Source organism: Nanorana parkeri, unplaced genomic scaffold (assembly GCF_000935625.1).
Source record: "Nanorana parkeri isolate BGI_ZX_2015 unplaced genomic scaffold, ASM93562v1 scaffold160, whole genome shotgun sequence".
NCBI classification, from domain to species: domain Eukaryota; kingdom Metazoa; phylum Chordata; class Amphibia; order Anura; family Dicroglossidae; genus Nanorana; species Nanorana parkeri.
This window is the reverse complement of record NW_017306428.1, coordinates 85908-103005: the sequence shown is the minus strand read 5'-3', so window position 1 is coordinate 103005 and position 17098 is coordinate 85908. Positions and strand designations below refer to the sequence as shown.

The window sequence follows — 17098 nt, the reverse complement described above, 5'->3', positions numbered from 1 at the left end:
ATTGACAGTTTGGCAGGTTGATTTAATTTGCTGGCCCTTTGCATATTCACCACTGACAGCTAAGGATTCCCAGGCAAGCCTACTAAGTCCATTTAGTTATCTTGTGACATGTCGTATTTCAGCTTGCTACCAGATGTCTACAAGCTGTTTAACATCCTTTAAATTAAGACCCATCCACACTAATTATTTCATGTATGTGTTATGCATAGTCATTGTAAAAAATTTAATTGAACGCTGCATAACAAAAATCTTATTCTTGCTCTAAATGCTGTAGTCTCTTTGAGTTGTTTCTTTTGTAAGTTATTATTATTTTAATTCTCTCTCTCGGAAAAAAAAAAAAATTGCATTTTGTGACAAAGTGTTAGCAAAACAATCAAAATTTTAGGATTATTACCTGCATTTAGATGGATGCAATTAGAAAATGCCTGGTTCCAACTTCGATGCCTGACAATTCAATAAGAAATCTGGCTTCTTTAGGATGCAAACTAATTGATCAAGTCTAATTTAATGGAGTCTACTGGTGTGTTGCCTTTTGAAAACAAACTGCCGTTTTTAATTTATAGATGACCACAGAGTGACCATACAATCAGAAACAGACCAGGTTTGCAGATTGAGATGAAAATGTTATTTGACAGCTGTTATATAAATCGTTTTTAGACATTTCCTCTCATCTTTTCTTCTGAGGACAACTGTCAGATTTTGTATTTCCCATCTCTTTTCTTCCAAGTGACTAGGACATGATATGAGGGGATATCTCACCAGTGAGGACTAAGACGAGAATAAAAACTTGACAGAGGTTCAATACCTTCTTTGCTCTATCCAAAACTTTTGGTCTACTTTGAATTCATTATTTATAGCAGTTTAAGATAGGAATGAAAATAGGATGAAATGATAGAAACTAATGTTAAATAACTTGATAAATAAATACATTGACAGAATGAAACCCAGGAGTAATAACACCTACCAACTTTTGATTTAAGCAGAAGTAAATTATTAAAGTGGACCTACTATAAAAATTCACATTTCACATGGATCATAAGGATAAATGTTAGAATTACAAAACCATATTTTTAGTACTGCTGCTTTCCAGCCTAGGCAGCCTAGATTTCATACTCTCTGGCAACCAATGATTAGAAACTATGTCGAGATAAGAGGACCTGAAAGGACCACAAAGAATCAGAGCCTGTTTATTAAGTATACTAATATCGCCAGCCCATACATAATTAAACACTATACATTAAAAAAAGTTTTTAACGCATTAACACAATTTGATAAAACAAAATTTCTTCTGCATGTTGTAGATTCCTATACTTGTTCTATTATATGTGTGCCATTGGTTTCAAACAACTTTATTATCTGGCTTAAATTTGACAGTTAAAAAAAAAAAAATCTGTTTTTTTTCTTTTTTTCATTTTTTTTTTTTACAGCGATATTGAAAGTGAATCGTCTGAGAGCCTGGGACATGTAATCGTGCACATTAGTGGTACAACGGCAGATGAAACCAGCACTGTGGAAGACAGTAACAGTGGTGAAGTTCTTCAAGATAATTGCAAGAGCACAGTCAGGGGTAAAACATATATGTGTAGGGTAGGTGCTATTTTTCTACTTTGTGTATGAGTGAGGATGTTCCAAGGAAAACAGCTACATGTTGTTCTCGCCTTTTGGAAAACAAAAGCCAAGCAAGGTGCCTTCCCTTGCCAGAGTAGAGATGCTCTGAGGAAGGGGGTGTGGCCCCGGAAACACGTCAGCATCCAGCAGTGGGGTTTGAAGAGGCCAGATTCTGTCATCATCCCTGCGTGATCGCTCATGTCCCACGTTGAGAATATGGCTGTTGTTGCTGCAGTGTGCGGTTGACAAGGTTCTATGGACATCCTCCTTTGCGAGTACAATTGATGGTTTTATATATGTTCTATAAATAAAGGTTTTACACTAGGGAAGGTGCCTTTTTTGGCTTTTGTTTTCTATAGGTGTATTTGGCCCCCCTAACTGAAGAGGGGCTGCCTCCAGTAGTTGTGCCTATACAAGTGTTTCTGGGCTATGAATCAGGTCTTGTGGATTGTTTGAATATGTTCTCACCTTTGCTTACATGCTTATTGTATCTATTAATTTAAACAAGACAAACTGTTATTTCTCAGTTTTATGGGTTATGTAAAATAGAGTGTCATTAGTGCTTGACATCATCTGTAAATTATTTTGTAACATTTCATTATATGTATGTATGGATTGGGGGAGATTGAAAGACCCATTTGTTTCTTTTTATACTGTCATATATTGTTTATGGTCCCAAAGGATCCAAATCATTTTATGGATTATTTGGGCTGACAAAGTTAAAGAGGAACTTCACCACCCCCCCCCCAACTCCGACCTGCTCCCCTTAATTTAATTTTTTTAGTCTCCTATTTTTTTTAAATAAATTCTTTATTTATAGTTTTTACGAAATTTGCAACAAAACAGTAAGAAAATAGCATTAGCACAAAGTGTACTCTAAAATCAGTCAAGTAAATCCACCACGCGATCCAGGTATCCTAGGGTACGCATCTCTTAGTACAACCATAATCAGGCTCAGACATCAGCCTGTACGATTTATCTGTGATAATTCAGCTTTACACTTTTAGCGTTAAACGGATACCATATGCATGTTAACGAGTAAGTGGGGTGGATAGAGGTGAAAAGGTAAGGATAGGGGGAGAAGAAGAGAGAAGACCAGGAAGAAAGACAGACGAAAAGTAGTATAGGAGGGGAAACAGACGTTTTCTCCCGCGTCTCTACCGGATTCTGATCACATCACCGCGGTTCCTGACACGCGCCTACGTATCTCCCATCCACTAGCTTTACTGCCAGCGGATGAGGTCCCATATGTCCACATCTCCGCCCCAGATAGGCCAGTCGCCCTCCATGACAGTCTTTACGTCTCCCCTAACAGGGTAGCATATTCCTGGGTAGTAGTGAAATCCATCCAGTAAAACCAGGTTCAATTAAACTGTGTCTCTCTGTGGCTAGCTGAGGCCAGGAGATCCTCCATTCTGTAGATCTCTCCAACCCTCGCCAGCCACAGTGAGATTGGTGGTGCCACCGTGCGCTTCCAGTAAAGGGGGATACATGCCTTCGCCGCACTGAGTAAGTGCACCAAGAGGGACCTCCTATAGCGGCGTAAGGGCATGGGTGCCAGGTGTAGGAGATATTCAGCTGGGTCGGACCCCAAAACAACCCCTGTCAATGTGTTGCATACCTCTGCCACCTTATCCCAGAAAACCCTCAGCAGAGGGCAGGACCAGAACACATGTAATATCGTACCTTCTTGCGCCTGGCAACGCCAGCAGAGTGGTGAGCACTGTGGGAACATTCTATGCAAGGTCGTCGGGACTCTATACCATCTGGATAGAATTTTGAACCCCGTTTCTTGGACACTGCTGGATATAGAGGCCTTATGTGTCATCTGAAATATCCTATCAACTTGGGGCGGAGTAAAGGTGATTCCCAAATCACGTTCCCACTTAGAGATATACACCGGGAGGGGTAGATCGGGCGGGTCACTCAGTAACTTGTAGGCTTCTGACAGGCCATGACCGGTAGGACCCTCTCGCAAACAGATTTCCTCGAAAGGGGTCAGGGGAGGCAGCTCCCGTGGGTTTCTAACCAATTGGGTGAGAAAATGGCGCACCTGAAGTGCTTTCCAAAAGGTCATGGGAGGATCCGAGCATGCTTGAATATCTTTAATAGGCAATAGATCCGAACCGGCACGGAAATGGTAAAGCCTGAATCTGCCTGTATTACTCGGTCAATCTCCCTGTCATAGGGTGAGACGGGCAGGTCTGGGTGTCCCAACACTGGGGTCATCAGGGAAGGATACCTATCTGTCCTACAGCACGTCTTATCTGCTTTACAGACCGTTTTAGTCTCCTATTACCTTGTCTGCATTGTCTGGTGTAACCCGCTGCTGCATGCCGGGTCCCAAAGCTTTCATCTTCCTTTGTGACATCAGGATCCAGCTGCCTCTTCCAGGTTTATGCAGCCAGCCCCCTGATGATGTGCTGTTGTACATGCACAAAGTGTGGTAGATGGTCCCAGGCACATCATTCTCATCTAGGTGGTAAAACCAGGAAGTGGTGGGGCCACCTCAAAAAATGTATTTGCATAAACAAAAGAAAAAACAAAACTATTCTGAAAGGTGGGAAGAGGAGTGATTAAATATAAAGTTAAAGAAGGGGGGTGAAGTTCTGCTTTAAAGTTAATGTGTAATAAAAGGAAACATAGTCATGTTGCCATTGCTGAAAATGTAAGTTGCCCAAGCTCCTAATCTGCATGCTTGTTCTGGACCAGTTACTTCGAAAACATTAAGGCCTGGTTCATACCTGGGCGTTTTGTAGCGTGTTCAAACGCTCAACACCGAAATCCCATTGTTTCCTATGGGTATGGTTCACACCTTGGCGTATTTCAGCCCGTCTGAACGCGCTACAAAACGGCCTACGCCCAAAGAAGTACAGGAGCTTCTTTGGGGCGTTTTTGTTGCGTGTATCCATTGGGATACAGCCAGGTAGCCCTCGGAAACGCGCGTTTGTCGTGCATTTTTTTACAGCGAATCGATACGCATATTCGATACGCCTAGGTGTGAACCCAGCCTTACCTTAGCATAAGTGCCAGGCAGCTAGAATTGTTTTCCTTTATGGAGGTCAACTAAGGTCTTCTGTCCTCGCTGCACATTACCCTGTGGCCTGTGTATAGCTCGACATACAGCTAAACCCTCCTATTCTGCAATAACGAAACGGTGTGGGTGAAACTGTAAAAAAAAAAAAAAACACATGAAAATATCCAATCAATACATGAACATGTAAACAAAGTGATAGTTTACAAATATAAAGAGAAACAAGTTTGCCCCTACCAGTTTGCTCAATAGTAAATAGAGATTTATGCTCTACAGCACCTTCCTATGGCTGAATTTGAGGTGGCAGGTAGGTAAGTCAATAAATCTCGGCCTATGGGGCCAGAACAGAAGGCGCATAAGGTAACATCTGGCTGACCTTCATGGAATTCTTTTTGACCACTGTTTTATGAAGATCTAATAACTCAAGAATGTGCTTCCCAAACTTTTCACTTGCTACTGTTAATGCCATCGCCCAGTCTGACCAAGCAAACCCCAGTCTACTCATCTATGCTCGGATCTGAGCCATGCTGTGTTCTTTTTACCCGAAACAATGGTCTGCATATAATGCATCTTCTAAACAAATCCACTTTATGATGTATGTAATAGACCCAACAGGTGTATTTCCAATTAACAATTGCAAACATTTGCACACATGTTGATTTAAATAGGCATATTAGTTTATCAAAACAGATTTCTTGTCTCCTTAGCTCACTTTGAAGTTCATAATTTTCTTTTATTGAGCATTTTTCCTTTCAGCATATTAGACTGCTAACCAAATCCTATTATCTTAGTATATTTTATCATAGTTAAATTCAGCATTCACATGAAAGATGTTTTTCATAATTGGTGCACATTTAGAGACTCTGCTTTAATCCCAGTGTTTTCATCATAACAGACATTTCTGAGTATTTCTGAGATGCTTATTATTATTTTATGCACACAACAGCAATACTTATCTGTGTGGCATTTGCACAGGAGCTCCTAAATTAAATGAAATGCCCTTGTGATGATAAATTCAATAGCTTTATTCATGATCTGCTATGGTTAGTTTATTTCTAACTGGATCTGTATTACTATTCTGAATTACCACATCAGATTCATATAATTGGTTACTGGAAGTATATTTAATTTAAATTTATATGTTCCCCCCAATTTCATTTTCTGCTAATGTCAAACCAGTCATTTTGTTTTGGATTTAAACTAGACCACTGTTACAGTTCCTTTGCTAAAAAAAAACCTTGTATCACTTCATACTTGGCACACTTTTTATTGCATGAAGGATATAATTAAAAGTAAAAAGTAACATGGTGTTTCCTGGGGTTCATGATGTCTAACCCTAGCTTATTTCATATTTAAACAGCTTGCGTACAAATTAAGTTTTGAATAAGCATATTAGCCTGCACTAGTTGTGAAGGTATTGACCATTGATAAAAGAATCATGTTTGACTCTTGGATGGGTAGTAACATCCCCAAAGTGGGGAATACTTTAACCAGTTAAGTACCTAAGTTGTACCTTTCGCGCCCTTGAGTATTACCCTTCTCCACTCACACCCATGTTGTAGCTGTCAATGCCTGCTATCAGTTTGACAACTGAGCTCCTGCAATGTGACTGATAGCTGCTCTCAGCAGCAAATTTAGCAGTTATGGACAATAACAGCTGTCCCATGCAGTGCTAGCTAAAATGTCAACTTACACTAATAGAATGTTTCAGTCTGCGGCTGTCAGAGAAACGAAATGCAGCTGATCTGCACTGTTTTACACAGGAGTTGCAGAAGAAACCCTGTGGAGCCACACGGCACCTGTGCAGTCTTCCTCTGGGTTCTACTACTCTTTATGCACCCATCATTTTCCTCTCCTGGCATGCACTGAACTGGTCACACACACTGCTACCAACTGTTTCTATGATTCTGCAATGAGTCAAGATCACCATAAACTGCTGCACAAAGTTACCATTCCTGCCTACAGTGCTTAAGCACTGGGCAGCCTCCATCTCCACAGTAGATAATACTGGAGTTCCATCTCAGGCAATGGTAAATCATAGACCCATAAAGGTATGGTCAATGGTTCTAGGGAGGTTTTATGTCTTTGAGAACACTGTTTTTGCTATCCCTATTCTTTCCTTTCTCCCCCTGCCCTAAAGGAGAACTATGGGGTTCTATCTTTTCTTTATTAATGCATTCCTTAGGCTAAATAAGTAAATTATGTAATTTACTCTAATTAGCCAAAATGCACAGTAAGGCTGTAAACCCTTATTTAAGGTGGTGGGCGGGGCTAAGCGCCGCAATTAGGAGACATCCCGACGTATCTGACGGGATCCTCCCCACTGATCTTCCTCACTGTGACTGACAGTGATTCCTGAGAGCTGCGTCCACGAATATATGGACATGCGCAGCAGCTCTCTCCTTACCTGCACGTCCCTGTGTGCCAGCCGGGCTCCTTCCCCCCTCTCTCTCTCTCCCTGCCCTGTGTGACACTGACATAATAAAAAGATCGTGGATCGCTGATGACAGAGGGGAAGGAGCCCTCTCTCTCTCTTCAGCATTTACTACAAATGGGAAAGTCCATATATGGTAAATTATGTCACTGGAGATCCCTGCAGATCGGATGCTTGCCAGTCTGCAGGGATCCCCAGTGACACCATTTACCATATATGGACTTTCCCATTTGTAGTAAATGCTGAAGAGAGAGAGAGGGCTCCTTCCCCTCTCTCATCAGCGATCCCCAGTGAATTGAGTATGTCAGCGTCACACAGGGCAGGGAGAGAGAGAGAGGGGAAGGAGCCTTCTCTCTCACTTCATCATTTACCACATATGGGCAAGTCCATATATGATGAATGATGTCACTGGGGATCCCTGCGGATCGGATTTCTGGTAAATGATGGAGAGAGGGATGGCTCTTTATCCTCTCTCTCTCTCCCCCTGTGTTATGCTGACATTCTAATTACTGGGGATCGCTGATGAGAGAGGGGAAAAGAGCACTGAATGTGCAGGGAGGCTGAGTCCGTCTCTTGCTGCTGCCTTCTCACTTCAGACTCCGCCTCCCGCTCACAAATGCCAGCGTGCACAAGCTGACAAAACACAGCTGTGCACAATGAGAGGAAGCGCAGCCACAGCAATGAGATCATTTGAAAAAAAAAAGCTGTGGGCGGGCTGGATCAAATGTTAACGCCCCCTAAGAGGAAAGGAGCTTGGAGCAGTGTTGAAGACGGCCATTTACTACAGGTTTTGAGGGTTTTATCTGTGATGTGCTGCGACTTTAGAAAAAAGGAACAATGCTACTACAATAAAGGTAAGGGGTATTTTTATTTGCCCTTAAGTCATAGTTCTCCTTTAAGATCCTCTTATTAACTCTCCACAGCACCCTCCTCTACTCTGCTATCCAGAGAGCAATTTACTGCAGTATTGGTAGAAATTATGGGGACAATGTCTGAACAAGTCCCTTAGACCGCAGAGGGCGTAAGTGGGCCCCCTCTATTTTCCCTTTGGAGTCCCCTCTGTCCTTCCTCCGTCTGTGCACTTCCTAAGGGAGATGAAGTAGATTAAGATGGGTTTTTCCAGTTCCATGGGTTCAGCCCAGACAGAGGACCTGCCTCCTGACATCTCATCCAAGCTACAGGACAAAATCCACTACTCCCGCCCTTTTCCTATTTCTCAGAGAACATTTGGCGAAAGCTTTATTGTCCAATTATGATAGATGCCAGACTGTCAGGTTGGGGTAGAATCCTCGGGATCCTCTTTGTTCAAGGATCTGGTCAGTGGAGGATTCTCGACTCCCAATCCACATTCTGGTCCTGTCCGCTGTGCACATCACAGGTGTAGAAAACTAGCAGGTGGATTTTCTCAGTCATCAACGTCTGAATCCAAGAGAGTAGTCCCCTCACCCCGAGGTATGATGGAACCTTTATGCAAAGTGGGGATGCTAGACATCAACCTTCTGACGTCCAGGTTCAACAACAAACTGGACTAGTTTGTCCCCAGTGAGAGACTGCTTGCCTCTCGTTCTCTAACTAAGGCCTTTGTGCAGGGAGTCACTTATGTTGTCCCTTTTGTACGCAATCCTGAGACTCTATGCTGACCCTATGCCGTGTGATGTACTGTAAGAAACAAATTGTACAGGTAAGATACAAATCCTGTTTTATTTTTTCATTTATATTATTTTTTTTTAAACTGTATTAGAATGTTGTCAGTTTTTGAAGAGTAATTAAGAGGTGTGTGTGTGTGTGTGTTTGTTTTCTTTTATATCTGTCTTAGGGCTTGTTCAAACCATCTCTAGACCAGTGCATTTTTTAACTATACCAAAAACACATACACAGTAATTCCAATGGTTTTTCACATCATTGTGTTCAGATCCAGAGCTTTTTTAAAAAGTACAGCAGTATGCTTTTTTGCACTGGTACACACAACGCATGTGAACGCACTTAAACCTAAGCAAAACAAATAAAATAAGAATGCACTGGATTGCATCATACAGGCGTATGTGAAAATGCATATATAACTGCTCTGGAGATGGTGTGAACAAGCCCTTATTGTATTTGCAAACCATTTACTCTCCATTCTCAACAAAGTCATTTCTCATGCTACTAATATTGAAAACAATGAACACTTGGCTTTAAAGGAAGACCCCAATCAATAGTTTCATGTATAGGGTGTTCTCTGTTTCTGTTTCTGTTTCTCTATTTTTGTCTCTAGCCTCTTTTATTCAGCCTTCTTCTGCTACAGCCTGTAGATAGCAGGAACAAGACTTAGATTAGAATAAAGATAAAGTTGCAAAATGTTACAGTTGCTGAACTTAAGTGACATCAGCACATTTGTCCTAACCTGCACATAGAACTAGTAGTCGGTCCTGTGAGATATATATAATATATATACACACACACACACTTTTATCTCTGATTATCACGTGGATGAGGTGCATTTAGAGTAAACACTGGTCACAAAAGGTTTTTTTCTGGTAATGTTTTTTGCACAAAGTTCTGTTCTACTTCAAAAATGTCTATGCACTGATGATGTCTTATGACCTTTTTGCAAATAGACTTTTAATGCCCTTTGGTACAAACAACTTTTAGTGCACATTAAAGAGCAACTCTGTCTCTATTTAAAAAAATAAAACTAAATGTCCTGTTCTCAAGGAAATAATTAATATATCCCTTTCCCACCACCCATGCTGCCTGTCTTCACCCTATTGAAGAACTAAGCTTGTTAAAGATTCTTTATCATCCAACACCGTTTCAGATGCCTCTTCCTCTGCTGTGCCTATGTGCTGTGGTTCCTTCCTCTGCCCCTACTTTATAATTGTGTTCTGTTGTGATGTAGGGACCAGTGGAAGCAGTGATATGCGGTACCTCTTGCTCGGGGTGAGGCATTACCCAGTCCCACCCCTGCCAGCTGAAGATCCGCCTGTTGCCTGTCGAAGCTCTGCCCCATCAGATTAAGCCCGCCCCCACCCACCCCCAAGCTAGTGTAAAGGAGGACTGGAGGAGACAGGGAGGAGCCTCACTGTCCCTCACTTGCTCCTCACCGCTGAGGCTCTGTGACAGGTTACACAGCGGGGAGGATTTCCCTGCTGTGTAACCTTTTGGATGACGATCTGATTGGAGAAAAAGCTGTCAGCTTCAGACATGAAGCTGACAGCTTTTTCCTCCATAATTCTAGGTGAGGCTCTGCCTCCCCTGACCGCACGTCCCTGAGCGGAAGGAACCACAGTGTGCATAAGGGGAGCAAACATTAAACATACCAGAATGTGTCAGGTGCTAACGATTGTTCAGTAAGTTGACTCTATAATAAAGTGAAAATCAGCAGTGCAGCCAGTGTGAAAGATAAGTGTTAATTTTTTTCTTTGCCAAAAGGTCTGGGTTTTTTTTTAATGAATGGTTTTCATTATAATGGCATCCATATAAAAGCAGTAATTGTCTAGCTGTCTGTCTTCAGTACTTCTCAAGTCACTAATCCAAAACAAGTATACCAAAAAAGAACATCAGTACTCATGATCTGTATGTGTTTTGGGATAGCTTAGAAAGCTCTAATGCCATGAGATTAACAAGACAGCCAGGGAGGACTGCAAAGGGTGGTCACCAAAAGAAGTCTCCATATTTTCTCAGTAGATATGTTCTTTAATATATTGGACATATTTCAGTAGCAAGAGAGCCTGGAGTATTTGACTGGATTGTGATACTGATAACAATGTTTTCTAATTGCTGGATTACAATTTGCTACAATTGTAGGAATTCCTTTTTTTCTTTAACTTTTCTGCAGGATGGTTTTTATAGCAGAAGCTCAAGGAAAGCAGGCCATTTAAGAGTGAAGTGTAACACATCTGCTAAAAAAGGTATGGGATGTTTTCCTAAAATAATACAGCAAAAAGTTGCTGTTTTTTTATCCCTTCAGTAAAAGATATTGTGGTGATATTTTACATGTGCAACCCTGAACAGGGGGTTGTCCAAGTGTACTACAGTTCTATGACATTCTACATTGTAATTTGCAGGTGTCCCAAATGTTATTAGACTTACAAGTCAACGGCGTCCCGAGGCTGAGTGACACCCGGAGCGGTGTCCGAGTGTCACCACGCATGCGCGATGATGTCATCGCGCACGCGCGGCAGTATTCTGACACCTGCCGGCGGCTATCTTGGTGATGGACGCCGGCAGAGAGAGGAGGAGACAGCCACCCGGCGGGATAAGATATGCCGCCGGGTCCCCTCCTCTCTCCTGATACTGTCGGGCATTCGGTCCATGACCGAGCACCCGACTTTTCAGAGGGGGGGTGACACCAAAATGACTAAGTCATTTTGGTGTCACCCCTCCAATGGTGTCACCCGGGTGCGGGCTGCACCCCCCTTGTGACGCCACTGTTACAAGTCCAAAAGTCCCCGTTCACACCTAGGCATTTTGTTGCATAAACTTCAGTGAAAAGTGTTTTTGCACATTTTGTCGAACAAAGTCTCCCACTGTAGTCGTTGGGACCAAAAAGCGCTGTAATCTGCCAAAAAGTAGCTCATGTACTTTTTCCAGTGACAGGCGTTTTCCTGCTTGCAACAAAATGCTCAGGTGTGAACATGGGTCATACAAATCAATAGGATTCCTTGTCTTGAGTGTTTTGTCATGCTTAGCTTTAGGCCTTGTTCACACCAAATGCAGACCAGATCCGGTCAGGTTTCTGCACACGCACGATGCGTTTTTGATGCGGTTTTTTTTTCCCAGGAAGCTAACAAGGTTATGAGGTAATTTCCTTATACCTCTGACCTTTCATTAGCTGTTCCGATTATTTCCTGCTTCCTCTGACCTTGTTTCACATGTAAAATTGTTGCAACATGGACCCATGGGATGCAGGCATGCTCCTGGTGATGGTTATTATACTGCTACGCCAAAGTGCTGTAAGGAGATGTCATTTTTGGCTGCACCCACTGATGAGAGAAAGAGATCCAAAGGGCCAGTTTGGGACTCTATATGCAGACCTTCGTGCACACCCAGACAAGATTTTTTCATACACCCGCATGTCGATATCTAGGTAGGAATGTTTGCATGTGATGTGTCCCTTGTGATGGAATCTATCTCACACTCTCTCTCTCTCTATCACTCTCTCTATAACTCTCTCTCTATTTCTCTAGCAATCTCTCTCTCTCTATCACTTTCTCTATAACTCTCTATTTCTCTAGCAATCTCTCTCTTTCTCTATAACTCTCTCTCTATTTCTCTTGCAATCTCTCTCTCTCTATCACACTCTCTCTTTCTCTATATCTCTCTCTCTATTTCTCTAGCAATCTCTCTCTCTCTCTCTCTCTCTCTCTATCACTCTCTCTTTCTCTATAACCCTCTCTATTTCTCTAGCAATCTCTCTATCACTCTCTCTTTCTCTATAACTCTCTCTCTATTTCTCTATCACTCTCACTCTCTATAACTCTCTCTGTCTGCTATCATATAGCTCAGGGCACTGTTGAACCATACTTATGAATCTCTCTGGGTCACAAAACTGGTCCACCATTTTTCATTTGCTCTCCAGCTCACAAGGTCACCTTTTCCAAAGACAGGAAGTGACAAAGAAAGATTAGGTCATGACAGATGACCATATAGGTTTTTTTCTTTATGGTTATTTTTTCCCATTGAATTGCATTGCGTTGCGTTTTTGATGCGTTCCACGCTTAAGGGCTTGGTGTGAACAAGCCCTTAAGCGTCAAAATGCGTAGGTGTGAACAGGAGCTGAGGATGCATTTTTAGTTGAATGGGATCGCGTATCCACACTTCACTGTGCTTTGAAAAAAAGAGTTTTGCTACTGCCTATCCCACACCTGGCAGCTGTAAACCAATGAGAGCAGGTAATTGTAAAAAAAAAAAGGATCCATGCCCAGTCATTACTGACCAATTTTGTACAGACAGAGATGTGAACACTATAATTGGATATCCACACACGTGCACAGGATTCAGAAAAACTGTCTATCTCAATAAAAGACCCTCAGCAAAGCACAGCCACCTCCAAATGTCTTGTCTGTGAATAGTTAAGGAAATACTCACCCTTTATTCCGTAGCAGATTAGTTAAAATTGAATTGCCACTGTGATCAAATATAATTCAGTATTGTAATAAAAATAACTAATTTTCTAAATTTTTATATTTAGTACCAAAAGACCATAAAAAGAAAAGATGTCCTTGCACTGCTTCAAAATCCTTACTGGAAAGAATTGCATCCTTACAACATCAAGTATCTGTATTACAGAGAGTGAAACAGGCTGCTATGGCCTCTGTGAGCAAGCTGAATGAAGAAAAAATAAAACTAGCAGCTGAACTGCAGCTGGTGCACCAAAGACTTCAAATCAGCAAGCAGATGGCAAAGGTAAAAAAAATGCTCTTTGCTTTACATGTAACAGGAAGATTAGTGAAATAATGTCAGTTCTCAAATAAGATACCAAGCAGCATTGCTTTTATTTATTCTGCATTTGTCATGTCACATCTGTGTTTTTGCCTTTTCTGTAGTAAGTGGCAAGAAAATGGCCACTATTGTATTCTTTTTACAAATGATATATTTTAAACAATTGTGTTCTTCCCACTACCTGCTCCCACCTGGTCACCGGCATGTCTTCACTGTTGGATAGATTTCTTCCCAAGGCAAAAATGTTCTAGTGGGCAGCTGTTCTGTTTATCAATGCTGAGCTGAGTATGCAATTTTATTAGCAACTTTAGGCCTTACCAATTAGTCACCTAAGTGCCATGGCTCACATTATATGCATAATCAGCATACAGTAGGCCAGCAGGAAGTCAATATTAGGTGAAAGTGTTTTTAACCGTTTTAACAGTTTCTGAATGGTAATATTCACTGTTTTGTTTGTAATGCAGTAGGCATGTTTCTACTGTGTAAAAATGTGCACAGTTTTGGATATGCTGTTCTGGAAATCTTTTAAAGTTTGAATTGTGTTAATGGTGCTTTATAATCCAGTCTTCTGAAGTTGGGCTGATTCATAATGCATTTAAGAATTTGCAATGTTTACTGAATAAGACCTTTAGTTCCCTACAGTAGTGGATCCCCATTGGGGATTGGGGTGGTTCTAACGCCTCCTGGGGTCTGTGCTTGTTTGTGGCATTTGTTATAGACCTGGGGCTTACCTGGTATGCCCAGGTCTTCCCGGCCAGCCACAATTGTACTATCCCTTGGACTTATTTTCTGTGACAGCTGGGTTATGTCCTATGTTTCAGGAGCTCAGACATCAACTGCTATGCAAATGTAACCAACCAACAGTGTTTTAACACAGCTATTATTTTTTTTGTGTAAAAGTTTTTCTGTGTTTTTTAGTTTTTGTATTTTTTGTTCACTTTTTTTATGTAGCATCCCTTTAAAAATGACACAACATTGGAAAAAATATTTACTTCCTTTGTAAATAACTGTGGCATACTTTTGTACTGGAAGCATAATTTGTATCTCATTTTAAATAAGACTAGTTTGGTGGCATGGAATTGTTAGTGCGTTGATACAATTATGCAAAGTTTAAGATCTTGCTTGTTGACAGTTACACACTGGTATTGGAGAGAATTGTTCAGGCCCCTACATTTGCTGCTTTTAGGGTTCACAAAGACATATTTAAGCAGCATTCCTGGAGTAGGGGGCCTGAACTGAAAACAGCCCAGGGCCCAAGGTGCTTAGCCCATCATTGGTTACCTAAACTTGTAATAGCAGCCAACGTTTGAGCATGTATTATATATTTATTATGATTTAAAAAGCATAAATGCAATATACAATAACAAGTGATTACTGTTATAATGTGCATCCTATTTACTTAAGCTCCTTACATGTATAGTTTTGTTTCATATATAAAATGGGACTTGTGTAGAATGGAACCTACTTAAACATATTTTACTGTGCCATAGGGAATAGACCTTTCCATGGTCCATGGCACACTTGTTAATTTGTAACAGCATACGCTTCCTTCATATCCAAATCTCTCAATGATCCCCACAAGATAGTTTTGTTGGCAGAAACTGGAATACTACAGATAGACAGATGTTTTTGCAGTCCATACTTTGTAATCCACTAAAAGTCCCAGTGGGTAAAATCACATGTAGATGAGAGATTTATAAATACTGCATAAGTTTTGAAACATATTTTGTAGTTTATTCAGCCTGACTGATGTGCAGCATCTGCTACCTAATATCCTTCAGTTCTACTATTCTGATTTTGTAGAGATTTATTTGTAATCATAGAAACTGCACTTGTGTTACGGTTTTACATATTACTGTCAGCATCAGACTAGAAAACAGGGGACCACTAAAGTGGCCTTCTCTGAGAAACACCAGCCCAGTGTGGAGGGCCACTAGGCTTTCCTCTTTTTGAGTGCCTCAGCAGGAGTTGTAAAAATATTAGAGGATATAGGAGGTATGTGCATCTTACCTACCTGAGGTGAAGAAGGTAACTTTGGTACTTTTGGCCCAGTGAACTGATATTTGGGTCCATTGAGTGGTAGGTAGAAAGTGAAGAAAAAAAATATTGGAACAAGAGTTTAATAGAATCTACAAAAAATCCATTATGAGTCATCTTTCTTCCTCAATTACTCCTTACCCTGTTGTGAGTAAAGCGTATCCAATGTAGGGCTCCATTCACGGAAGTGTTTGTGTTTTCCGTGCACAAAACTGCACAGCATGAAAATGCACAAATTTTAACATACATGCACATGCTGCACGTTTGTGGCTACTACTATAGCTGGAACATGTGGAATCCTCCCAGAATATCACACTTGGACTTTTTTGCACGGCGCATGTTTTCATAATCGCGGAACGTGAACAAAATATATTGGAATTTACTTGTTTTTATTTTTAGCGTGTTTCCGCTAGTGTGTGAACAGAGCTTGAAACTATTTCAGTCTTGCAAGGGTTATATAGTCTTCCAGGTAGCTCCCTGGCTGCCATCGAAATGCTTTGACTAAAACAAATTTCTGACCCAGAACAAGTATAAATATAAGGAATTCTGACATCTTTCAGACATTCATTTACATTATTAGTGGTTCTGTATCTGGCATTCAGAACTATTGAATCTAAACATTGCCAGGCATTTTAAGGAGGTCAACAATCAACGCACTGGTACATTCCTCATAGCGGGTGTACTTTAGGCTGGAAAAGCAATCTGCCCATGTCTGCTCCCTTTGGCCTTAAGTCGTAAATTGACGTCAACATCATTTATATTCACCATAAAGTTCTGACGCATAGGATCCTAGGAGATCCCCAAACTCTGATTATTTAGTTGAATAGAACATTTGTAACAAATAATGTTACAAACTGTTACCAATGAAAGTGACCAAAGCTAAACTAGATTTTTTAGCAAGTTGTCCTGAAATGTTGACAGCTACTTTTAGAGGAATTCTTCTTTATAATGAAGTTAAACTATATGATACTTCTATGTTTAGACTCTGTGTAAATTAGCATGTAGTGCAAAGAGCTCTTTTTAGATCTGTTCCTTTTTCCTGAGATGGTTTATTTTTACTCTTGCATGTGGAACTTTGACTTAAGCTTATGTTGCAGCATTTAAAGAAGTAAAGTGGTGTTGGAAAAAAAGCCCACCAAAGGTATTTGCCTTTTAGAAGATCCCCTTCAGCGCTGTTGTGTCCGCTCTCCAGTCCATCGACTTCCATCTTCACCTAGTCTCATCTCAAGTTCAGTGTGTTTGGCCTCTTGATTGGCCTGGCTAGAATAATGTAATTCTCTTTCATGAGCATCAGAGTTAAGTAAAGGGTTATTAAACCCTCACTTTTTTTGGATATATCTACTGCTAGCAAGCAGTAGATATATGCAAAAACTTATTTTTTTTAAAAAGACCTTTTGAAACAGGTTTCAACTTGCTGTCCGAAAATCTGAAGAGTCTCGGGCGGCCGCAAAGGATCTTGGGGTGGGCACATGCGCAGTTCAGATGTTCGGCCGGTAGACGAGGAGAGACACAAGGTAAGTATATGAAGCAGCGTGCACACTCACGGACTCAGTGGAACATCA

General features: G+C 41.1%; 1 protein-coding gene across 1 annotated transcript in view; it reads left to right on the top strand.

The window, feature by feature from the left end:
• Positions 1 to 17098, top strand: part of CNTLN (centlein) — a 228074-nt gene that overhangs the window by 152649 nt on the left and 58327 nt on the right. Inside the window, exons 16-17 of the mRNA XM_018554459.1 lie at positions 1428 to 1567; positions 13249 to 13463. Of these exons, the coding sequence (XP_018409961.1) occupies positions 1428 to 1567; positions 13249 to 13463 (355 nt within the window). The remainder of the gene's footprint in view (positions 1 to 1427; positions 1568 to 13248; positions 13464 to 17098) is intronic.